General features: G+C 44.5%; 1 protein-coding gene and 1 pseudogene across 1 annotated transcript; one reads left to right on the forward strand and one right to left on the reverse strand.

Annotated features, from left to right (window-relative positions):
- Positions 1-1,208: 1,208 nt before the first annotated feature.
- On the forward strand, positions 1,209-15,495 carry LOC121294820 (annotated as a pseudogene).
- Positions 15,466-25,058, reverse strand: serinc4 (serine incorporator 4). The gene is made up of 12 exons (XM_041218930.1): positions 24,633-25,058; positions 23,677-23,844; positions 23,230-23,408; positions 22,134-22,213; positions 21,353-21,446; positions 19,710-19,921; positions 19,065-19,160; positions 17,639-17,765; positions 17,444-17,516; positions 17,169-17,208; positions 16,755-16,902; positions 15,466-15,789 (listed from the first exon to the last, which is right to left on the reverse strand). The coding sequence occupies exons 1-12, from the start codon at positions 24,699-24,701 to the stop codon at positions 15,492-15,494; spliced, it is 1,584 nt and encodes a 527-aa protein (XP_041074864.1). The 5' UTR covers positions 24,702-25,058; the 3' UTR covers positions 15,466-15,491.
- Positions 25,059-26,309: the final 1,251 nt, after the last annotated feature.

The raw sequence follows: 26,309 nt of genomic DNA on the forward strand, positions 1-26,309 counted from the left end.
ACCTGGAGGCCCAGATCTGGCTGACAAACAATTAACTCTACAAAATGATAAAGTAATTGTGTCTTAATCGTTTAACAGCCAAGCATTTGAAAAAAACACGTTCTTAGCATGACAGCTTCTGCGGGTCATCTTTCATTTACAAGTCTATTTTCGTTGAAATCTAATTACTCCGTCAGTATGCTCTGCGTCTTGTACAGTTACTGTACAGTTCCCTTTCATTCGTCTAGATCCTGTGTTTTTAATCCTGTGTTTTTAGATCCTGCAGCTGAGTGGAAACTTTTTTTTTTAATTCAATATAGTTTAAATTTACTTCCCTGAAAATAAAACTTAAAGGCGCACACCAATATAAAACAAATTTAAAAAAAAAAAAAAAACATTAACGCAGTGTTTCCTATGTAAAAAAAAAATATTGCCATGTTCATTTTGCTTTCTAAAGCATATCAGAGTTTGCAGACGTCATCTATAACCTAAGTAGCTGCCGAAACATTTATTTAATGCTCAAAGAGATATTGCTGCAAGCAAATAAAGGGGGGGGGGGGGGGGGGGGGGATTTACGCCCTGACAGCTAAACCATACCTATTTAAACAATGCAAAATATAACTTACACTCTAGTTTTGACAAAAAAAAAAAAAAAAAAAAAAACCTCTTACAATGATATTTCTTAATAAAAAAAAAATCTTCACCGACACTTTTCCAAATAACAAATGTGAAAGCGTGAAAAGCGTATCGTAGTTTAAATATGTATACAGCTAAAAAAAACTGAAAACGCATTACTGAGTTGGTCTGGTCTCCGTTAACATCGTTCTTCACAGCCATTCATTTTGAGACACACATTGTCACCCAGTAATACGGGCAGGTTGATGAAATGCAACAAATCACACATTCAAAACAAGCATTGCTCTAAAGTAATTATAGTAAACTGTAGAAGGCATGCACCAAGGCCAGGCGGCGTCAGTCTCCCGCACGATCTGCTGCTTTCCCAACTTTCACATGCATCCCCTAAATTATTGAAAACATTAAGAGAAAGCACTCAACTCAACGCGCTCCTCGCATCGATTTCAATGTTATCGGTCTGGGAGCGGTGTGGGAGGAGACATTCGCTGATTCGCTAAAGGGAGGTTGTTTTTGATCGCTGGTTGGTCAGTCGAGATGTAGGGGCGGGGCTCAGGTGTGCCCATTTCTGCTGCTAGACCCGAAGTCTGAAACACTCGAGAGAGTCGGAAGTGGAGAACGGAGTGATACTCGAGGGTTATACTGAAGTAATTGTGTTACACCGGGAACAAGAAGCACCTCATCCTACCAGCTGGACTGATGAGGGTCCTATGATAATCGCTCCAGGACATTTAAAGACGTGTGTAAAAGGGGACAGCACTCACCTGGAAACAGGGAATATGGGGCTATCTGTAACAGCGGTGTGGAGATAATGTGTTTGGAAAGAATGGAAAGGGCATATCTGCTTGCCACTATTGAAAGCAGAGAGCGGCACAAATACCTACCCGTCTCTACTACTACTACCACCTGGAGGGACAGAGAGACCGTGACATTAACTCCTGGTTCTCCGTATTGATCTTTAAAGCCGGGAAGAGGAAGCTCAGATTTCAGAACGTATATTTCAAAACGCCTTTAGCCAAATTGCTGTAGTGGTTGACAGCCTCCGTGCCCCATCCCCTGTCACTGGCTCAAGAGACTTAACCGAAACCCAAGTGGGGGGGCCGAGAGTGCATTCTTTAAATCAGAAGCAGACATAAAGTGGGCAAAAAGAAGAAGGAATTCCATTAAACACCTCTTAAATCAACCCCCTCAATTCTGTCACATCGCTTTCCAGAGAACCGCAAGTTACACAGCTCCAGAGCAAGAAACCAAAGCAAGCGCTGTATGACATGAACACCTGAGAACTACCGAGACGACTGCACACAGTTGCGTTTAGTGCTAATGGCAAGGACCTGAAAGGACTTACTAGATTGTTGTAACGGAGACTAAAGTGATTGGCGATTGCTTTTTGATCCTCTACAAATGAAAATAACATGTATTTTAGAATATGATTGTTGTCTTACGGGAAACTGATTCTAAGATTTCACACACCGTATTTCTAATCTTCCATCGGGTAGAGATTTAAGGAGAGATCTGTCGGGGCTCGTTTTCTGATACAGTGATGTGGCACACTCACAGCAAAAACAACAAATAAGTAAAATGCTTTAACTATAATTATATCTTTAGACAAGCACCTCTGAGAAGGTGCTAGGTTCGGGTCCCGTCCCGGTGTGTCAGCCAGCCCGAAGGGGTGTCTGTTAGGCGCCAGGTGGATTCACTTGGGTCAGCGCTAATACGATAAATGGGCGACTTTTGTAAGTGTATGTAAAAAATCTAATATACAAAATAATAATCACTTTTAAACGGACAGTTTCCTCGACTCTGTAGTTCCAATGGGATGATCCTCTCCGCACGGGTCCCGCAGCAATGGGTGCGAACTGCAATCAAGCTGCAGCAGAAACTCTGTCTGACTTTGTTCTGAATTGATTATTTTTTTTAAACCGCCACATCCTCACAGGACACCTTAAATATGTATATTGAAACGTGGAAATGTTCTTAACCCTTTCGTCGCCAAAGAATATGTCACTTTCAGAAGTCAGGTAAGGTAATGGCGTATACTAATGCATTCTTTTCATAGTATGAGGTAATGTTTTCGAAAGGCATTTTTTATTTGGTATGGTGTACACCAGGGGTCCTGGAGAGCCCCAATCCTGCAGGTTTTAATGGTGTCTTTACATCATCAGTGGCTAAAGATGTTAATCTTGACTAATTAAAACAATAATTGGTTCAGTTAAGTAACTGAGATATCTCTCTCTCTCTCTCTCTCTCTCTCTCTCTCTCGCTCTCTCTATCTATCTATCTATCTATCTATCTATCTATCTATATCTCTCAGGAACCTTGTTCCTTACACTGGAGTAAAAAGATTTGTAAATATAACCTGTATTGTACCTAGTGGCAACTAAGATTATTATAAATAAATAATGTACTCAGACTTCATGAGAATATCAAGGCTGAAAAGTCTGACAGCTAGCAGAAAGCCGTCACATTCCGTATCCTTCCTTCATCCTATATCACCCGCTTGTCTGGATTGCAGATTGAGCAGGGTGAGCGGTTCTGAAGACAGAACCTTCATTAGCTCAACCCTCTGCCCACAGGAGAACTTTGAATTTACAGAACATTTCGTTTTTCCTTTCACTAGAGGTGTGCACCAAACTAAGCTGTTTTCCCTCGGCCAATGAAGTAGTAAACGATGATGAAGAAGACTTTGTGGGATAATAAACAGATACATCATTAAAGTGCCAGGTGGATCTGTTCTTTTTGCACATGTTTCGGCAGCGTTTCCCCAGGAATCTCAGGAAGTGCCTCTTCACTACCCCTGGGCTTGTACAATAGCATCGCTTTGCTGCAACAGATTTGCACTGAAAACTGATCTTGGTTATGTGGTTGAAACGGGAGGTGTGTAACCTCCTCCAAAAAGCTATTTTTAAGCACCAAAATGGGGGATTAAATTGGCAAAAAGGAAATGTTTTCACAAGACAGTGCACACATCATGATCACAGCACTTGCTTCAATTATCCCTGCATGCACAATTAGCACTTGTTAAATGCATTTCTAGGGAGGAGGCACAAGCATGCCCATAAATGGACAGATCATCTGTGCTTGAAAAAAGGAAGAAGTATTCTGAATGGAATGGTCGCTTAACAGTATCTGGACCTCATGTAGGTATTGAAAGCTAGGCAAGGCTTCCCATGTGTGTAAAGCTTGAAAGATCAAAGCTCTGCAGCCAGCGCTAGTTTTCTAGCCAAAGGAATGTATGTGAAAAAGGAGACATCAGTCTGTTTGCTCCCTCGCTTTTTTGTCTCTCTTTCTCTCCCATGCCACATTCTTTATTTGTTGCTGTTTTTATCTGTCACCCCCCTGTATTATCTTTATTCCTTGTGTGTGTGTGTTTTTTTTTTTCCTTTCCTCTGCCACACTCTCACACAAATACAGGATTCTGATAGCAGTAAATAACAAAACCCCTTATTTAAAGTTTGATGAAAGATAGTGTTTTATTGTTTTTACTTGGTTCTGGACAGATGTTGAAAGTGATTTCATGTACCTGCATGGAAGGCAACAGGGTTGAAAGGTCACATTCTCACCTGCAGGTTATATAAAGAGCCGTCATCTGCAGCCGTTCCACAGCCAAGCTCAGGTTCACTCTACAAAAATTATGTTGGTGGATTTTGTTAAGCGGTAATCACTCCATCCTCTCTAACAACAGCCTGGCCATAGCTGTACATCCATTCCTTCTAATCAGTCAGCTCTTCTCTGAAAATGCACTGTTGCTCAGCAAACCTGACCTGCAGAAATCATTTCGTGTTTGTGGATCTATCCTGCTGTCAGTGGTCTGGGACCCTAAGTGGAGTGTGTTCGCTGCTCCAGTCCTGAAGTTGTGTTTTTTTCCCAGGAAGCCTCTGATTCCCTCTGAGTGAGTGCCTGGCAGGATCCTGACATGTTTTGCTCATGTGATTAATGGCTACAGCATTTCAATAAGTGCCAGCACTTCAGGGACATTTCTTTTTTTTTATTAGTTTAACTGAATTAGAAAAAAAAAGTTATTTGTAAGTTCTCCAAGATTTTCTTGAGGAAACCAAAGCCCTTGCAGTCCAGCTCATGTTTCTGTTCTGGCTGACCAATGGAGAGCTCTGTAGCCTTGTAGTATTTATAATACAAGCAGAGTCAGAAGGGTCTTTAAATAGAGACAAATCACAGATTGAAGAATGCTGTGGCAAAAAAATGGAAAGATTTTAGAAAGGTGCTCCAGGTATTGCTGGGCATAGACAATTTCTACAGGGTATTAAGAAATGAAAGTCCACACCCTAGCAAACCTTAGGATTGGGGTTGGGGGTAGGGGTGCTGGTGGCAGGCTTCCCTCCAAGCCAGTTCTCCATCAGTGTTGGGTGGTACTGTGCAGTCTTTCAGGTGAGACATTAGAGCTAGGTCCTGGCTATTACTCTGTTTACTTTAACAGCCCTGGCTAAATGCCAATACAAATCAATACAATTCTGCCCTTGCTGTATCACCTTAACCTAACTATTGTATGTATTTATTTATTTTAACCTTCCCTCCTGTCCAGGTTACCAGTATAGAGGAGAATCAGTTCTGAGCATGTTAAACCTGGATAAATAAATACATGTATTGGAGGGAACTTTGATATCCAGCGCTGTTAGAGATGTCAACACTAAATGGTTGGAAGGATGATGCTGGTCAGTCAGTCTTGGGACATAACTCAATCAGTGCCTCCTAGGTTTCTGGTAGATGGATCAGGTCCATGTTTTCCCTAGGCTAGCTCTCTGAACCCCTGCAGTACAGATAGACATGCAGGGGAATTCCTGCCCTCAGATTCTCTCTGCGAGTAGCCTCGCTGTTTATGACAAGTCTGGCTGGGCTATTTGTTGTTATTAATGACTGGCCTGCAACCCCAGGGCCAGGGTTACTTGTGCCATGTGAGCTGTCAGTGCCTGCCTCTCTCTGCCCCCCTCTGATTAAATCCCACAGGGGTTGATGTATAATTGAATGACAGTGTTTATTTTGTCTCCTTGCTGTTTCTAGGAGGCTGTCTCAATGTGTGGCTGTGACCTTCCTCACTCTGCTGCTCTCTCCAGTCTGCTTGTCCTTCCCCCATGTAAGCAAATCTGTTAGTTTACACAACCTTTAGACCTCGGGGGCGCCTGCCATAGAATTAAAGCTCGCCATGTTCATTTATTTGAGGTCATGGGCAGATGACTATTACACAGGCTTAGCTTATTCTGTCACGGAAGAACAGCAACGTAACAACTTAAAACACTCGGACATAAACACTCAGTCATGAGCTGACATTGCTATCTGTAACATGACACATTCAGGAATGTGCATTGATATTCATAAAACTTGAGAACAAATCACATTACAGTAGCACACCAATATTGCCATTTTAACCAGAATGGGCTTGGTAAAGTGCTAGGGTTTCTAACTTGATGTGTGAGTGGTTTTAGTATCATTACTGCAGTCCTGAATCATGCCAGACCATTAAGTACAAGATTCATATACTTTTCTTTTTTGTAAATTTGTATTAATAAAAATAAGTCACAATGCATGCGAATGTACCGGGTTATTCAGACCCTTTAGAGTCTTATGACTTTCTGTCGTTAACAGGTGAGTATCAGAGATTTTGGGTCTGTGGTCACCCTTTAGCGCCCCTCACCAGCCAAGCCCACCTTGGGGGCCGAGTAATCATGAGTGAGTGCAGTTTCTCATCACTGCTCCCACGGCTATCACGAAGAGGGTCTGCTGCTTGCTCCGCAGTGTGGAGGGGGATAAAGTTGGCATCAGGAGTGAGGAGAGGTGGAACATCAGACATCAGCACCAACCCCCCCCCAGAGAGTTAGTGAGCTGCCCCGAGACAAAGAGGCGACATTTATATTAGCCGCACTTTCACTTTAAATTCCATTCAGCTGAAATAGCTTCCCACAGCCAATCAGAAGCATCAGGGGCACTCTCTCAGGTTACCTATACAGCTGTGGCCAAAGATTTAAGAATGGCAGTACCAAAAACAAAGATGAGTCAAAGCTAAATGGATGACTGAAGGATTGCCTTTGTTCTTAATAGCGTCCTTCTGCATCCATCAGTACTCTCCACTCATTGTTTGAATCGTTTCCAGCTTAACAAAACAGTTGCAAGGCTAGGACTTTGACCCGATGTGTCCCTTCTCTTTGCTTGGCTTCTTTGTCTTAATGATTTATTTTTCCTGGAGAGCGAAGTCATTCTCAATTGGGTTGTAATATGCTTGCCAAAAATAAAGCCTGTTTTTATTCCTGACTGTTCTCTACCCTGCAGCAATGCGCCCGTCATCTGTTTCAACAAAACTGCCCTCTGATTAGAAGTCCTGACGTTTTCAGCTCCAGAATCTACCATTTGATGTTTTGTGGCCAGAATTGATATTATTGATAACAGCCTGGGCCTCCAGCAGTGAAAGGCTGTGTACCACTGCATCAGATGCCTTCCCCTCGTCAGTGATATGAACACTCATTCGAGACGATTAGCGTTAATGAGGGCAATCTCATGTCGGACATCGCTGCACATCGATGCATTAGTGAGCTTTTACATGCATTGCAGTCCTTTTCATTGCTCTGAACCTTAATCTGATAGCGCTGTTCTGTGGAAGATGGGTGGGTGCTCTTAAATCCACCTTTAGAGCAGGAGGAAGGAATACATTTCAAACTCAGTGCCGACGTTGTTGGGTCCATTTCTAATGTAGAACAGTGTTTTCTTCTCACGTGGGGACAGATATCAAGGTATTTAATGGGATTTGAAATATTTTGGTTTCTAAAACTGTTAACAATTGACAAACAAGTCAGAAGCTTCATTTAAGTGAGCTCAAGTGGTATTTATTTAATTATTTTCCATTGACATGCGTAACGTTTGTACTGCTAGGCCTAATAGACTTTTTTGATGAACTATAAAAAATTATTTTTTTGTTTGTTTATTTGTTCTAAACTGACTGCTTTCATGTGACAGTGCAATTGTTATTGTCCACATTTGGAATAGAGCAGAAAAGTGGATATTAGAGAGGTTTGGAATATTTTTGTAGCTTTTGTGTAGCAGTGTGACCGGAGAGCCTCTGTGTCCCCTGTAGAGCTGAGGATTGTCTGTCTCCTCTCTGAACTCTGCTGTCTCCCTCAGACCCCTTGGGTCTCCCTGAGGGGTGAAGCCGCGCCCCTGAGTCGCGCCCGCCGGCAGCTGCGATTCAACAACGAGTGGAGCTCCTGGATTGGCTGGTCCGCATGTTCACGCACCTGTGGAGGAGGGGCCTCCGTTCGAAGTCGGACCTGCATCACCAGGTAGGTACCGCCCCTCTCTGGTTATCTCCAAAGTGCAATTTGCATCATGTTTGTGCAAGGAAAAGAAAACCGTTCATTTTACAAAACTGGTAACAATCAACAAAAATCTATACAAGAGTTTAAAGCTTAGGCTGTTTTGTTTTCCTTTCAAAAGATGTTGAAATTGAACTTTGGCATAGACCTTGTGCTGAGCAGCCAGACTTTCAGCTGCAGAGCTTCCACACACTTGGTTAAACATGAATACACCAACAAACAAACGACTAGTAAACAGCAAGAAAAGAAAACACGATGAAATGGACATTTTTGTTTGGGTTTGTCTTTGTCTACCATCGCATAGCCTCTATTTCTGTCTTAGCTCTGTCTCGTTTACAGAGCTCTAACTTCCAAATCAAGAGTGTTTTTTTTTTGTCATAGGTTTTCCAGGGAACATGGCTTATCTATAGAGCTTTTCACACAAAAAGATAAGCGTTCTAATCTGGAAATGCTCAAGGTTTGTTTTGTGGTTGCAAGTGAATCTCGCTCCAGGACAACATTTTATTTCACTCCTTTTTTTTATGATGAAGAATTTTATAACTGATCTATTCTGTTGCAAGTGTAGGGAAAGTCCAACTGTAATTTGCTACACTCCTCACTTATTGTGCTCTCCTGCTAGGAATCTGCAGGGGGGGCCCTGCCCCGGGGAGCCCAGGCAGTATAAGATCTGCAACATCCAGGTAAGAACACGCAGGTGCCCAACTTCCTTCTAACATTTCTACTCGAAAGAAAGCCCTGGAACAAACTGATAACTTCAGCAGTGTTCTCCTGGAAGAGCTGATCTGTTCAGCAAATCCGCTTCAGTACCAGGGAGCTGTAATGTGCTGTCGATGCTAAAGCTAAGACTGTTAAGCAAGAATTTGAAGAAGGAAAATGTTGGTCATGCTGAATGGTTAATGCCCATAGAGGGGTCTACTAAAGGACCTCCCTTTATAACCTATGATGGCTAGCCTATCCTATCATGCTGCCCTCCTGGCTTTCATTGTGCTGCAATGCATGCTTAATAAACAGTAGCAATCGCACAAAGACGACAAATTAGTTAGTAATCCATGTGATGGGGAGCTCATAAATTGCATTGTTGCGGATTGCATAAGGAACGTAGGGCATGTGTGTGTGTGTGTGTGTGTGTGTGTGTGTGTAAATATCTGCAAACCGCTGCTGACTCAGAAGGCGTTAATAAGGGCTGGTATTTGATCATGGCATGTTTGAGAAGTGAGCAGTCATGGAGCCAGGGAGTGTGCAGAGTCCTCAGTGCTGCACTTTTGTGTAAGTGGGGCACGGGGCATGCTGTGTAACCACATTTAACCCTTTGTGTGCAGGACTGTCCTTCAGGGGCTCTGGAGTTCCGGGAGCTGCAGTGTGCTGCCTATAATGATAAACCCTTGATAGGCAGCGGGAGATACAAGTGGACAACCTTCCAGGGAGGTGAGAGCAAGTGTGTGTGTGTGTGTGTGTGTCTGTGCTTCCAGGGAGGTGAGAGTGAGCATCTGTGTGTGTGTCTGTCTGTGACTGTGTCAATATTTACAGTCAGTCTCTTTTCTAATTGTTGGAATATCCTCCACACCCTGTTTCTTTCAGCTGCAGGTTCAACCCCCTGTGATCTCAGCTGCTTGGCACTGGGGCACAATTTCTACTATAACTTTGGGCGAGTGCTGGATGGGTCTGCATCAACGGGCGCTGTTTGGTGAGTGAGTGTCGGGACTGTGGATAGAACTAGGGCTTCAGTTTGAAGATCCTGACCAGGGGATGGAGAAATACACCTTACTGAGTGTAACGATGATGTCATTTTCAACCTGGGTCAAAGGTCATTACCTTTACAAGAAAGCAGTGGCAGTGGAGACAAAGCAGACATGGGATACTCTTTCTCTCTTAGACTACACCCCAGTCCCCTGAAACATCCTCTCAGGGTTACAGGGTCTCTCACAGGTTTAAAAGAAGTTTCAGGCACTAAAGTAGACGATTAGAGTCAACAAACCATCTCAAAAGGGTTCAGGATTGTAATATGTTTGACCAAACTGATCATGGTGGTTCTTTTCTCTTTATCCCCCATATATTCAACAATTAGCAGTCCAGATAGATAATGAGCTTCAGAGTACACATCTAGGGTGAAGGTGACACTGTCACAAGGGTGTGTAGTTAGTTGGCTAAAACCCCTTTTTTTAAACACAGTAGTGTGTGTTTGTTTTGTTGCTTGAGAGAGTGAGGGTGATGTCTGTGTTCTTGTGTCTCCCCGCAGCAGGCCGGCTGTGACCTGATCCTGGGCTCAGAGCAGCGGCAGGATGCCTGCATGGTGTGTGGGGGGCGCAACACCACCTGCCTGCTCCACCGCAGTGTATACCGGAGCCCCAGCCAGGCTGTCGGTGAGCTCCCAACATTGCACACAGACTGAAACTCAGTGCTGTGAAACTAGGAGAGCCTATTGATCTGACTGTGTATAGAAAACACAAACACCCAGGACATGAGTGAGTGAATGGGATCAGCGCTGTTTAAACAGAAACCCCATTATGGGGGTGTAGGCAGAGTGAGAATATTTTGCATAATTCAGTGTATGTGTGGGAAAAACAAAAGCAGTCATAATACTTGCTTTGTTTTGGGTTCAGAAAATGTGTTGCCTTTAGTTTTCTGGGACTTTATTTTTTATTAAATAAAGACAACATGCTGAGAAGGGCAGGGAGGCAGGGCAGGGAGGCAGGGAGGCAGGCAAGGAGGCAGGGAGGCAGGGCAGGGAGGCAGGGAGGCAGGGCAGGGAGGCAGGGAGGCAGGGCAGGGAGGCAGGGAGGCAGGGCAGGGAGGGAGGCAGGGCAGGGAGGCAAGGAGGCAGGGAGGCAGGGAGGCAGGGCAGGGAGGCAGGGAGGAAGGGAGCCAGACTTTTTGATAAATAAAAAGGCAACGGTAGCAAAGGATCCTGTTTCCAGTGACTAGATCAGAGAAGGTAAGGCAGAGCCACAAAAAGATGGATAATCCTGGAGCACTTTTGTTTATAAAAGTTTTTTTTTTTACTTGATACATTAATAAGAGAATCTGATCAACAGCACTGCCAAGGTTGCGGAATCAAATCTCTCTCACTTCACTGCCTTCTCACTCTGTCTCAGGTCCCTTTGGATATAATGAAGTCACAATGATTCCTGCTGGAGCCACTCACATCCGGGTGACTGACAACAGCAAGAACTACCTGGGTAAGGGCTCCATTCCCTCTGCTCTGCTCTGCTCGGCTCTGCTCTGCTCTTCTCAGCTCACACAGCATCCCTCTAGTCTTTCTAGGACTCAAGTCAGAATGTGGTCTCTCTCTTAACAAGCCACAATGTCTCATGCCCCCTGCGCTGCCATATCCAGTAGGAGACAATGCCTCCTTGTCACTCAGCTTTACCTGCTGCTGGTTTTGTAGGTTCTGACAAAGACCAGACTCCCTGAGAGTAAGCCTGCTGCAGCTGTCATAGATAAATATAATCTCTGACCACTTCTTAGCTGTTATGCCCCTTGCTCACTTGCCTGACCCAGCTGTGTTGGGTGGGATCCATCATTAAAAATAGATTCATTACAGCTATTGTTCCTCTATCAGGAAAACAGAAATATCTTAGATACGAACACACACACACACACACCTCAGCAGCTCCCTCTCTCCTCCCTCTCACAGCAGGGCTGCTCTTAGACACCCTCTAGTGGAGAGAGTCTGCTAGCACACCCAAGGAAGGCATGTGTCCACATAGTTGGACCGTTTACCTGCTGTTACTAGTGAAAGTGCCTCTTCTGTACCTCACTTCCTAATATCCTATTTGTAAAATGCTGGCAGAACAATTCAATTCTATGTTTTGACAATACAACAAAACTACCAGAGGCTTATGGAGAGAGATTAAGGAGTATGGAGAGAGATTAAGCATTCAATCTTCACTGCCCCATGATAGTTTGATCATTTCTTTTTTTAACTGTGATAGACTTAATGTTCCCAGAAATGACACAGGATTGACAGAAAGTGATGATGGAAATTCACGAGGGAGTAAACTGTAACTCATTCCATTTCAGCAATCTTGAGAGATACGCCTGTTATTAACCCTTCATTGCCTGTGTCCCCAGCACTGCAGAACGGGCGCTCCCAGTATGTCATCAATGGTAACTGGGAGATCGACTGGCCGGGTGAGTACAGCGTCGCTGGGACCAAGCTGGTGTACAAGCGCTCAGCAGACACCCAGGAGAGCTTTGAGGCTTCAGGACCCACCCAAGAGGATCTGCACATCATGGTGAGGCCCACGCACCCCCATCCCACTCACTCTGACCCCTCACTTCCCTCCTTTTTCCCTTCATAATACATCGCACTCTCTGTCCTCCTATTCTTTCTCTTTCTGTCTCTGTGAGTCTCGCTGGCTCACACAGCTTCCCCAGTCACCTGATCTCACTCTCTCGTACCCTCGTGCAGGTGCTGTCCACCGACAGGAACTCTGGGATCGAGTATGAGTACTGGTTGCCACGCGACCGTTATGCGCTCTACCATGGGGGGAGGAGCCAGCTGCACCAGCCTCATCAGTCAGCAGCCTTCTCGCCATGGCAACTTCCAACCAGCACGACAACAACACTGGCTACTACTACCACAACAACAAGCAGGCCTCCTTCAACCACTACCACCACCACTCCAGCCTGGGGTGAGAGCAGTTCATTTGTTTTAGTTATATATAAATACAATTAATTATTATCTGTCCCTCCTTGAGTATCTGTAGTTCATGGGCACAAAGAGTCTTGTGAATTTAGTAGCTCTGAATCACGGTCATTTTTAGTTGATAGTAATCATGGTGGAGTTTATTTTTTTTTTGAGGTTATCTCAATGCTGGGTTGCTATGTAGCTCAGTGGAGTGTAATGGTTTCTTGTCTTCCTCAGCTCCTGCAGGACACAATCCGTCTCAGCATCAAAACAACCAGCCGCAGGCACGCCTGGAGCGAGACGAGAACTGGAGCAACCTGATCCCTCAGCACCACAGACCCGGTCAGTACTGCCCTGCTCCCAGAGTGCTGTACAGTACAGTAGAGTGGTTCTTTTACACAGGCAAGCTTATCACAGCATGTCTGAATTTTGCAAGCTTTTCCAGTCATTGGAGAGGTTAATATATATAGTTTTGTTTAATGAAGTGCTTAAAAACATATTTACATGAATTGTTTTATGAACAAAGTGTGGGTCACTGTGTGTGGCAATGTGTGCCCTCCTGGATCTACGATTAGCTCTGGAATGTGGGAGTCCTAGTCTGGCTTTGTGCCAGCCTCTAATCCAGGGTGTGTGTGTGTGGAGGGAGAGGGATAGTAAGGCTTGAGTTTAGCATCAGCAAAGCAGTTTAACCTACTGACTGACTGACTGTTCTCAGAGAGACTTGAGCACTGGGAAATTTTTCTTTTAGAATCCCGTGGAAAACAATCTTCTCTCTCGCGTTCCCATTGACGCAACAAGATGTTCATGCAGCATAAAGCCATCTTCAGAAAACACATTTTAGCTACAGAATCATTGTAAGCATTGTTTGAAGTTTTAGTAAGCTGTGAGGATGTTGAAAGTAGGTTAATTAGCTAGTTTCACAAACTGGTTTCACACTGTGGACTATTCTGCCTGTATTTAGGTGACTTGGTCAGTATTTGGAAATCCTGCTCCCTGCCTCAATTTCTGTCACTTTTTCAGGTCACTGTGGGAAGTGCAGGAGGGGCAGAGGGAAAGCAAACCGAATCAGACAGTACTGCGAGAAGGACTTCGGTGAGTGTGTGTGTGTGTGTGTGTGTGTGTGTGTGTGTGTGTGTGTGTGTGTGTGTGTGTGTGTGTGTGTGTGTGTGTGTGTGTGTGTGTGTGTGTGTGTGTGTGTGTGTGTGTGTGTGTGTGTGTGTGTGTGTGTGTGGTGTGTGTGTGTGTGTGTGTTTGCATGCAATTGTCTGCCACTCCAGATAAGAATAAATAAAACTGCAACATATTAGTTATTCTAATGCATGACTCAAATTTGGAGAGGAACCTAGCATATGTTTTTAATTGTTTACCCTGGTTACAAATGAAACAAAAATTAGGCTGACAACCATTTTGCAGTGAGAGACAAAAATACCCAATAAAACATGTCTCAGGCTGTCTGAAGCAAGCGAGAGAGTGCAAGGGAGGTAAAGTGTTCCTCAGAGCTCCAGTGATGGCCACATGTGCCTTTCTATCCCGCAGTGTTCCATGGCAAGGTGCTGGGGAAGCAGTACAGGGGTCAGGAGACACGCTACGACATGCAGGTGATCCACACCTACCGCAACCGCTTCCCGCTGGTGCGCCGCGAGTTCATGTGGGTGCCCAACGTGTGTGACTGCCCCCAGCTGGAGGAGGGCCGTCAGTACGTGATGATGGCGCGGCAGCACGTCAACTACGAGCGCACGCTGAACCGCATCCTGCTGGAGCCCGACAGTTACGTGCGTGATTACCGCCCCCGGGAGGACGAGCTGCTGCGCTCCCTGGAGCCGGAGTGCCTGAAGCAGAGCTACCCTCCCGCGGCCTGATCAGAGGGGCTGGAGACACCCCACCCTGGAGAGAGCACCTACACGCTCACCCCGCTGCTCACCTCGCACTGCCCTCAGCAGAAAGGAGCACACTCTTATTGAAAATGAGAAGAGTAAGGAACTGGTGGGGATGGTTCAGAAGCTGGGAACTGGAGATCACCAGAGTCCAGCTAATTCTATACAGAAAACTAGGGATCCGAGAACCAGCAAATGGACCAAAGAGATCTCTCATTTGGGGACATGAGAACATCTGAAATGTAAAAATCTGCCTTGGCCTTTTTTTTTTTTTTTTTTTTTTTTTTGACCAATAAGTTGCAATATTAGTTTACATTTGGGGTCATTTTATTTAGCCTCAATTCTCTTTCCTCAATTCCCCCAAAGTTTAGGAAAGTCACCTGGCCAGGAGAGAAAGGACTTAGACAGTCAATACCAAAGGAGAATATTACTTTTGTTACAGAGCCCACCCACAACATGTAGCCCATCAGGGACCTTAATGACACTGTAGTCTCTGCCAACGAGGGTTTGAATACACCCCTTCAGTGGTGAACTGTCTGGAGTACAAATCTACCCTGGTGGGGTTTGTGAAAGAATATCCTTGGGAGAGCTTTTGTCTAACCCCCATATTCTATCCCCCACAAACCCCCAGTTCTGAACTGGAGTGTGTTCCTGTGTAATGTTTTATAATTTATAAAGACCTCAGTACAGCACCAAAGATCACTTGTGTATAACATTTTGTTTTGCATTATATACATTTGTAATACCTGTATTATTATGTGTCTATTACTATCACTTAAATCAACAAAAGTGTATATATATATATATATATATATATATATATATATATATATATATATATATATATATATATATATAAAATGTAAAAACTCTTGACAGACTATTATTTTTACTAAAAGTTTATGCTGAAGCAACATGGATTAAAACAGGGTAAAGACCTGTGGTTGAAACGGTTCCAACAGAATTCTGGTTCCAATTCTAGTCTCGTTATTTCGTTAGCGATGAAAATGATACACCACACAGCCATCGTTTGTAATTTAAAATAAAAATGTATTTAAAATTTCAATTGAAAATGGGAATTTTCCTCAGCCCCTGGTGGTGTGTTTGCTTCTCTTTGGCATTGCACAGCCCGTGGCTGGTAAAGACAGAGCAGTCCTCCCTGGTGTCTCGGGATGGGCTGGTGGAGCGCCTGCCCTTTATCCGTGTGCGTTTGGGCCGAGTCCCGGGCTCCGAGCGGCACAGCGGGGCTAGCAGGATCCACAGGTAGAGCACCACGCAGGCCCAGCACGATGCCATCTTCACCCAGAACGTGGACCAGCTGCCGTGGGTGAACGTGGTCTCCAGCACGGCCGTCTCGTAGCTGGAAGCGGAGGGGAGTAACAAACACACAGCTGGCTATTGGACGGTACTGTAAACTGGGATTACCGAGAGGGAGAAGAACTCTTGCTGCTCAAGTGTAGTTCTGATTACCCACAATTCAAATGGCTTAACTACACATGCAGTGGAGATTTAAAACATGTTTGCACATTTTAAACGTGGTTCTAGTTACACTCTGTGTCTTCCATAAATCCTAGCCGTGCAGCCAAGAAAGGGAGAAAAACACATCCCAGATGAAATTCCAAACAAAACAGGATGACTTGAGTAGGAAAACCAAGACAGATATTAAGAAAGATGTAGAAAAACCATGAAAAGATACATCTATATAGCTATCTCAACCTGGTTCTATAAGAGAGACATGGGGAAGGGGCAGTTGATGATCTGCACAGTGGTTGTAATACCCCTGCCCTCTTCTGTAAGAGCTGGCTTTGCAAGAACAGTCTTACAATGGGAAAACTAAACTAAGTTACTGTAGTTGAAGTGACGTGCGAACTGCAAGTGACTCGGATAGAAGCAGACTGGAATCAAAGGGCCGCAGCTCCCTGGAGGTAACACCATTTCCCTGGCCAGACACCTTAATGACAAACAGCTTTCAACCTTCGACCCGACTCAGGAATTGTATTCTGTGTAGTTATGACCCCTGGTTAGAGCAGCAGAAGAATGCTTCTCGCTCAATCAGTATTTTGACACACCAGTTTAAACATTTAGGACCTACCCTATCATTAGAGTGAGTGCAGGGATGGAAGTGAAACTCCCATTGCATTGCAGTTTGACCCCTTCCTGATCCCTATGAGTTTAATCAACCACACAAGCTTGTTACCGATACACACTGTGGCTAATCCAGTTTATAGTAAAACCTGGAATGGGTGATGCAGTAGGAATCGGCTATGCAGTAGGAGTCTTATTTCCACACCTGTTGTGACTGCATCCCTACAGGGTGCCTTTTACCTGAACCAGTTGGTGAGGGTCATCATGACATAGAGCGAGGCGAGGAAGAAGACGAAGTGGAAGAAGGAGTAGCTGTAGGTCACGCGGTCCATCTCATTGTGGATCACCTTCTGACCGCCCTTGTTGTCTTCAACCTCAAACGCTTGCTCTGGGGTGAGACAAAAACAGCGTCACACACAGAGCCCCTGTCTAAAGAGCGCAGGAACTGTGCCCCACATACCAGACAGGCCCACCGTCATGCACAGACCAGCTAGAGCTATGGGAAGAGAACATCACTGGACAGTGAAGGGCAGGTATATTGCAGCAACAGTGTGTATAACTGGCATCCCCAATATAGGAAGCAGAAATTTCTTTTTCATGGGCTTAGAAGGGAAGACAGCGTTTAAAGTCACACTCTCCTCACCAACTACTCACCTTCATCTTTCTCAGGGCAGCAGAAACAGCAGCTGGCTTTCTGGGAGAGGGAGAGAGAGAGAGAGAGAGAGAGAGAGAGAGAGAGAGAGAGAGAGAGAGAGAGAGAGAGAGATATTAAACATAATTCATCAAATTGGTATTAGTGGTGTACATAAACAATCAGTTTTAACTTTTCCAACACAAACAGCAACAGCAGTACGTAGCCATTCAGCATGTCTAAGCACTGTGCCAAATCTCAGCTTGGACAAAAACCCTGCAGCATGACCCTTGCTTACCTGGAACTCGTATCTATAAACTTTAATCATCCAGAAGGGTCCGAACATCTCGGCCAAGTAGGAGGCTTCATTGCTGCCGGGAGAGAAGAAGAATTAAAAAGGGAATAAATGCAGAGAAATAAAGTCCATTGATTTCAACCAACCCCCATTCAAAACGATACCCGAAATCAGTCAGCCATTGGCCGCATTACCTACCATGCGAAGAGCACGCAGCAGTACATGATGGTGGCTCCTATGATGGCCACTACATTGTCCTCAGTCTGTTGCCCATCTTTACTGACGATCGGTAAACACACACTCATGTTCCGACCCTGGTGCTCCACTGCAATTCAAATCATCAATGCATAAATAATGTTCTAGGATGTGCCAATGCATAGCTTTTTCATTTTTACACTATTGCTAGGTTACCGAACAACATCCACAACTGCTATTTCCTCATACAGTGATATAGAACATTATGCTACCAGTTCAAATAAACATTCATGTAAACCAGCAGTAATAAAAACAAATTTACTGTTTTGTAAACCAGCAATAATAAAACACATATCAAGGCATTCCTGCGCAGTTTGAAAAGAGCAAGCCCTACAAATGAAAACATGAGCTAATTATAGGGGTTTATCAGCAGCCTTGACACGCAATGCAGGAATCTGGATCCAACCATTGTAACCACAGCGAGGGACTCCAATGGCACAGCGGGACAAAGCTGTCACCTTCACCCCACAAGAGTCATTCCACTCAACAGCAAGAGAGCGCAAAAGAGGTAAGGAGTAAGGATACCACCTTCTATGAAGAGATAACCCGGAGAGATGGCAATCAGGTAAGATTGAACCTTGGAAAGCCGTAGTCATAACTTTACATTTTGTTTCTGTAACAAGTCAGTGCATCAACCCAAACTCCCCGAGGACAGCAGACACAATTACAGTCATGTGTCAGAAACAGCCCTCACAGCTCTCTCTCCCTACTGATGAAGAGACTCCCCTGAAGAGAGGCCCTATCCCCATGGAGCCGGGTAAATCAGGTAATGATACCGGGTCACTGCACTCTGCAGTGATCCCTGTCTTGGAATGAGTGCAGAAAGACTCAGAGGCCACACACTATACCTGCTGCACAAACAGAGGCCAGTATAAAACTACTACATGTGAAACATTCTCTGGTCCGTTTATCTGTACCAATACCCCCTGATCCAATGGTCCTGTACAAATGGGATTTGCCATTGGATGAATAGTTTCATATTTTGACGTACTGGTACCAATGGTTTTAACTAACACTACACACTGGTAATGCATTGCTTTGCATTGGGCTCATCACTCTGCAAACTCTTTTTATGCGTGCAGTACATGTTGACAGAAAAAAAACAGGAGGAATTTCTTCAGCGGACCATAAAATTGAGAATGCTGGAATTTAGAGAAATGAGTTCTATTGCCCGCAGGCTTGGGAGTGGCACATTTTTTCATTTTATCAAACTGATCTCATCAAACTGTTACAGTTGCCCTGTTATTAAAATCGTTACGTGAAATACATTTCAAAGCAATTGCTGTATTTGAAATTCCAGGTGAGACACTGACAGGTACCAGTGTGTTGAAGGTGGAGGGGGTGACATTGACAGGTTTCAATTACGTACCTCTCTCTGGAGGCCGGCTGGACAGTGCGGAGAACGTCAGGTACATGACGTAACAGCTGATGATGGAAGCCTGCAGCAGGCCAGACCGCGGCTGTTCTGAAATCACAAAACAGGTTTTGTGGTTTGACAGGTTTCCTGCTCGCCGTGTCTGCGCTTTGATACTAAGACAATTAACAATCGCTCTGCTGTCGAGGCCTGAAAGGCATGGTGTCGCCTCCCAGCCTGCTGTTTCAGGCAAGAAATGTCTTGCAAACCCCCTTTTGAAATTATCGCAATAAATCAGTTTAGTGTCAGGTGTGACAGGTCTCTGCACATGCAATAACCGCCCTTGTAGTTAAGATTTCGTGGTGGGAAGGCGGAGCATTACTGACGAAGAAAGCACTACCCCAAGGTAAACTAGCCTGACTATTCCATTCCCATTAAAACACTGTGACTCCTGGCCACTAGCCTGAGGAGCAGCCCAAGGTACAGCACCTTGTTGTTCCTGGCAACCCCTTGATTTCTAGACCCCACTTATATCTGAGCGCAAATATAATAAAATGACATTTGAATTCCAACACTTGTTGTAGTGTTTTGAAAACTGGAAACTGGTTGAAAGGTGGAGGTTAACATCCCTCGCCCCTCGCTGCAGTATGGGAGACTCACTGAGCTGCACGCAGGGGGTGACTGCGATGAAGGACATGAACACGCACAGGCCCAGGTTGGTAAGCAGCAGGGCCTTGTTGAGCTGGCAGCCGGCAGGATGGGTGTAGTATTTGTACATGAAGGAGAAGGCTGACGAGGCGATGACGTAGAACATCAGGGTGGCGCAAAGAACCGCCAAGTACCACCGCTTGTCTTCTGCTGCGCCAGTCAGCCTACAGGGAAAGAGAAAAACATTTTAGACTACCTTCCAAACTACAGCCCAATTCTCTAATCACTGAGCTACTCAAACCCACTACCTTCCAAACTGCAGCCCAGTTCTCTAACCACTGAGCTACTCAAACCCACTACCTTCCAAACTGCAGCCCAGCATCTAACCACCGAGCAACTGAAACACAGTAACAGTAAAGGCCAGTCTCTCAGGCTGGTGTCTGGCTGGTAGCAGTACAGCACAGGGATCCCTTACAGAGTTTGTTTTACTTGGAAGCACTCCAAATCACTGCGAAAGCCTGCTGCGCTTGGAACATTTTAACCTGTCAGGAGCTGTAAAATATGAATTGAGATTGTTGAGTGTTGTGGTGCTGAGGGAAAAGATCTGCAGTGTGCTGATGTTTATGGGGAATATTTGGCTGCAAGGTGCCTGGCTGGGAGGGGTAGCGAGCACAGAGTGGGATGAGATGGCCTTCTCTATGGAACTTGATCACATCCTACCTAATCAATTGATTTTATCTATTAAACCTAGCGCTACGATATCCTAAAATATACTATAGTATTTACAATGCAACAGTTATTTCTATGGAATCTCCACTCCTATGTGGATACAGGGCCTCTGTTGCACCTGTGATTGATGACTGCTCTGTCTTTCAAGATTACAGAATCATTTTCTTGGCTCTCAGTTGAAAGGAGATTCAACCACATAGTGCTTCCAAAGGCTTTTTAGAACAGCTATACACGTGCAGTGTATTACTTGTTGTTTGTGAGCGCGTCAATGGAGTATTTAAAACAAAGGCTTTGCAGATTTGATTTTATGGATGATGCCAGACAGCCTTGACAATCAATGGTATGAATGATTTGATTACGATGCTGTGATTTTTCTTTTTACCATCCCCTGTAAATCAACAGCAGCCTCACTTCAAAAACAACTGCAAACACTGCATTGTAAAGGGCAGGTGGAGATAGCCTGAGGACGTCCATCAGTAGCTATAAAATTTCAGTTAACTTTCTCGCAGGCCTGGCTGCAGAGAGGATTGCTAATGGGGAGTATACTGGTATACTGGTACTAAATTATAAAAATAAACAGCCTTAGAAACTTTCCAGAAAATATCACACATTAGTTAGATTTGTGTGTTCAACTTCATTTTTATGAATGACATTTATTTTATTTTTTTTTATCTCAATCTGGGATCTGAACTGGGTGGGGGGGGGGCACTAGATCTAAACTGGGGGTCCCCCTCAAGCCCCCACTAGGTGCCGGCTGTGCTTTCTCGCTGTCTGCTGTTCTAGTGCAGTTAAACTGCAATCGAAGTACAATCTCACCGAGTGGCACTCCTGTGACAGAGGAACCCCTGATCACTCTCCAATATGCTGTGAAATGCAGCAAACCCAAAGGATGGGTCCACGCTAGCAATTCAGGGAAGCCCCCTCACCAGTTCTTGTTCCAGGTGTGAGCAAACGCTGTGATCAGGACCAGCTGGATGAGGATGAAAGAAAATCCACCAGCAACTCCAACATAGTGCCAGGCTAGGGGGGGGAAAACTGATGATTAGGCTGGAGTTTACTAATCTGTCCCATTAGTGTGAGCACTATACAAATTCAGGGCTGAGTTACCCCTTGCTTGTACCAGTGTATTCAAGTGTGGGAACAGAAACACAGTGAAACAGATAGATACAGTGAGCATGATGAGGCAGAGAAATAAATACTATAGCTCTCATACTGCAGGTGTAGGTTACAGCTCTGCTGCCCACTGGTGCTTGTGTATGAGAAGTGTGCTAGTGTAAAGCTCCTATTGAATTCCGTCTTATTTAACTGTAGGTTTCTAGGTAAAATCACTTGATCACAATAAATCTGTTATTTGGCAAACTACTCTGACTGTTGCTGTGAAAAAAGAAAAGTTATTTTGCATTCCCTTTAAATAAAAAATCCTTAATAAATGAGCAGTTACAATATGTAGCCACTATGGGACCTTGTGCAACATGTAAGATTCTTTAAAAACAAAATGATTTTGTTTAATAGTCAAACAACTCAAACTGCAATTCCCTTCCATCCGTCTTTGCAAAGCATGGCAAAAGCATGATCATGCTTAGCACCGGCACATGTAAGCGTGGTAAAAATACAAAAAACGGTAAGAATAACGGTCACAAAATCGAAGCAATTTTTATGAATGAATGCATGACTTTATATTGAGTTTGTTAGATAACGCATTCTCACCGTGGAGGAAGGATTCGGTGGGGATGAAGAAGGCAGCACCGCACATCCCAATCAGTATGAGCAGCTTCATGAACCAGAACCTGCAGCACAGAGACAGAAAGAGAGAGTGCGCTGAGCGGAGACCGGCCATCGCAACACATGCTGCTCTGAGACCACAGCTAGACCCCAACTCGTAGCTCTCCTTCTGGAGAGACGGCACGTGTCATAGAACCTCTACATTTCAGAATTTCTTGCAATGCTCTTAAACAGAGAATAAGAGTTTGGACCGTGGATCACACTTCTCAGCTAACATGCTGCAGATCCTGAAATGTGCCAATAACTGCAGAGATTGAGAGCACAGTAAAGCACAGTAATGGATATGTTCTTCCATTACATGATCATAAACAGCTCCTTCAGACATAAGACAAACAGAAAAGAGCAGGTTTAATAGTACGAGATCATTTATTTAACTGCCAGCAAGGAAAATCAACAATGTGTGCAATAAACAGATTCAATCTGAATCTATTTCAAGCACAATTAATAGTAAAACATAAAGTGTTCATCAAATCAGAATGATTATTGCTACTCATTCAATTTATGAAATCAATTTATATATGAACATATTCAATTATATATATATATATATATATATATATATCTACATATATATATATATATATATATATATATATATATATATATATATTATTGTTAATAGTTTTATTAGCTTTTTTAAAAAAAAGGTTTTATTGTGAAGCGCTTTGAATTGGCTCTGCCATGAAAGGCGCTGTTTAAACCTGATTGATTTCATTCAGTTGGCACCTGGGTGTTCAGGACTGTACACATAAAGCATTAGCATGCTGGTAAATGCATAGAATAAAGGATCATCTAATCCTTTATGAATACATTTTCCACTTTATTAGTAAAATACACAATACTGCCTGCTTGGCAATGCAAATGAAACAAGTCTTACCTGTGTATTGCACTTGTGCTGTTCTTAATTAATTGCATCAGTACATTAAATCAGTACATGTGTGCTTGTGCAGTGACCCTGTATCTTCAGTGTCTAAGCACAGTTTAAAGAGCAGCTGTTGACAGGACGTGTTCTGGCACTGACCCGTTTTGTATGAGGGCCCGGTAGTCCTGGCTGGACTTGACATTGATGAGGAAGACGGCCAGCAGCAGATAGAAGCAGGCGGTTCCGAAGCAGACCCGGTACACAGCTGAGTAGCCAACCAGAATGTCACAGTCCTGAGTGCCGTGCATGTGCTCACAGATCAGGGAGTAGAAAGGCACCTGGAACACAGAGGACTAACACTATCACACTGACACTGCTCCCTCCTCACTGATTTATCTGAGGAAGATCCTGCTGAGATGCCACTCATTTTAATACGTTTGTACTTTTCATCATGCAACTGTTAATAATGACGCACAGTGCGCTTGCAAACAGAACTCCTCATTCTTGTCACCTGCTTGTCACTCTCCATTGTCCCTTACAAATGCACAAACACAAGCACTCCTACAGTTACCACACACAGGGAATGGAGGAGGTGATTTTGCTCACATTTTCGCGCACTGCCTCCGAGACAGTCCTGGACAGCATGAGGCAGCTGACAACACAGGCCAAGATGTGGAATAGAGTATACATGACCCTTGTTCCAGAGGATGCTTTAATGGATGGGCAGCAGGAACAGCACAGGGAGCATGGGGCAGGGCCACAGCAGCAACATACCTGGACAAGGATGGAAACAGTGACACTGTATATAAACACTAGACTATGTGGCTGTATACTGTATGTGGCTATCTATTGTAGTGCATCTTGGTGTCCACCACAGATATGCACTAGCAAACACAAAGAATATTAGCAGATATTACAACAAACTGGACTGCAACAACCCTACTGCCACATTGTAGGAAGACACTGAGCCAGGCACTTCATGGAATAAAAACCACATGCTGGCCATGCCTGGAGTCTGGCCAGTGGGGTCGCTGTGGTGCAATGCAGTGGACCAACCCACACGGTTTTTCTTCCTTAGCCTGTGAGAATGCAAAGGGCCCCCAGCAACACATCCAGGATTCGAACTGTCAAGCTGCTGTTTACATGAGCCACTCAACACAGCAGTTCCTTAGTAGGTGAATCACTATTAATAAAATAATTATTAATTACTAATCATTTTAATAAAGGCATTTAAAAAAAAACAAAAACAAAAAAACACAGCCATAAAACAGCCCCTTGTGGCTAACAAGCCGGGCAGATGTGAAGACTAGAATCCTTTCAGTAACATAAATCATCTAGTCTAGGTTTGTATTGTCTGAATTAAAGTTCTTGCTGTCTGAGTCAGGAGATTATTTTAGATAACACTGGGCATCAAACTGATTCCCTGCTGATACTGGGAGCCTATCAGTGTGGAAGGCAGTCCACTCTACCTGCTATACAGTACCCACACTCCTGACTGTACCCTAACACTCCCCAGCATCTCAGCGCCAATTTAAATATGGAACAGGGTCTTCCTCTCTCACCTGATAGGCCACTGTGTCAATGAAGTAGTGGCAGAGCCCGCTGCGCCGGAGCGCCTGGCCAGTGGACATCCTGGATCTTCACTTTCAGAAAGCTCTCCAAAACCCTACATCACGCCGGAGAGCGCTTGTCAGCAGGAGGTGAATGAATTGAAGAGAGTCCCTGGGGTTAAGCTGCAAAGAATCACGCAACTGCTGAATCTCTCAGATTATAATTAAAGGTTCCAGAAAAAAAAGTCCTCCAATTCTTCAAACTCCTTGCTCACAAGGGAAAACTGAAAAACTCTCTGCTGAAATCCAGACGAGACGCAGGTAAAACATCCTCCAATTCCACAGCCGACTGCAGGAGTGCCACACGCTGCCAGCCCCCTTGAGAATCCAGACTGGTCCATGAATCAAACCTGCTGCAGATCCTTCTGAAGCACCCATTCAAGTGCAGGACAGTAAACCAGCCGACCCCTGTGCTCAAACCAGGGAGATTAGCTAGTCAGACTACAGCACCATGTGTCCGACCATCTGTCACTGCAGCCACATCAGAGTGTGGCCCGGGCACAGAGCAGGATTTCTCTTTAGACTTAATTGGATTAGGGCAAAATAAAAGAATGAATCTTTAAGTCGTGATTTTGCATGTTACGACTCGCAATGCACCGCCATTTTTAACAACCTTAGTTACCGGTGCAAGGGACCACAAGTGAAAATCACACACATGAAATAGAATCAAAAGAAAAGGTGGTAAATGGGGGTTGCATGTTCTGAAAGAATTTGCAACCTAGAATTATCACAGCAGATGCCTCCAGCCAATGAGCTTTGACAGCAGCCAAACCTTCTTATGTAGCCGTGGATTATGTCTGCTTGTTTATATACCTGGAGGTGCAGTGATCTCTCAGTCTTCAGATAAGACAACCATGGCTCTTCTGGTCCATTCCAGTGCAAAACTTTTCAACAAGTTCCTCACATGTATTTATTTAGACCCTGCTGAAGATCAATTAAATAATGAACTTCGAAATGGACTGGGCCAAGGTTGCCTGCCGTTGCACACTGCATGCCTCGCCTATACCTACTAGACCACATTGCTTCCTAGCCCCTTGTGACAGGAGTAAAAGGAGTCCCTCTTGTAATTTGCCCTCCCGACTACTGGCAGCGCAGTGCAGGAAGGAAGGAGACACATGAGAATGGCTGAGTCATGGTTGGGGCAGAAGCCACAGTGGTGGCGGCCATCTTAACTTGGGGCAGAACATCATGGTTGAGCCCCATTATTGCAATCAGCTGTGCCGTGTTCCAGGATTGGCTGAGGTGGGGCAGTGCACTGATTGTAGGGGCAGGGCTCGGCACTATTTAGGCTGTGGGGTTCTACCATTTGGGCTGGCTATCCTGGACTGAGATAGTTGTGCTGCGTGAGCTCTGTGAGTTTTTGTTCTTTTGTTTGTTTGTTTGTTTTGTTACACTCAGACTGAGGATTCCCAGACCGGCTGCCTGCAAGTCTGGACTTTCCCCCGAGAGCGTTGGGAGCTTGTCCTGGGTTTTTAAGAGGGAGCCCGAGCCACCTACTGTGGGGTGTGGATTACTGAAAACCCTGTGGCAGTGTTTATGTTCTGTTTGGACTATTTTGTTTTTCATTTTAAGCCTCTGCTTACCATAGCTGGGAACAGAGGCAGTTTCTCTTGTGGGAATTATCAATAA

The sequence above is a fragment of the Polyodon spathula genome, chromosome 19 (assembly GCF_017654505.1).
Source record: "Polyodon spathula isolate WHYD16114869_AA chromosome 19, ASM1765450v1, whole genome shotgun sequence".
In the NCBI taxonomy this organism is placed as follows: domain Eukaryota; kingdom Metazoa; phylum Chordata; class Actinopteri; order Acipenseriformes; family Polyodontidae; genus Polyodon; species Polyodon spathula.

Coding starts and splice junctions, on each gene's coding strand:
- serinc4 (XM_041218930.1), bottom strand. CDS start 24,701: ATGTCCACTGGCCAGGCGCTCCGGCGCAGCGGGCTCTGCCACTACTTC. Junction 21,447..22,133: donor CACCGAATCCTTCCTCCACG/GTGAGAATGCGT, acceptor TCCCCCCCCTAG/CCTGGCACTATGTTGGAGTT. Junction 17,209..17,443: donor TTTATAGATACGAGTTCCAG/GTAAGCAAGGGT, acceptor TCCCTCTCCCAG/AAAGCCAGCTGCTGTTTCTG.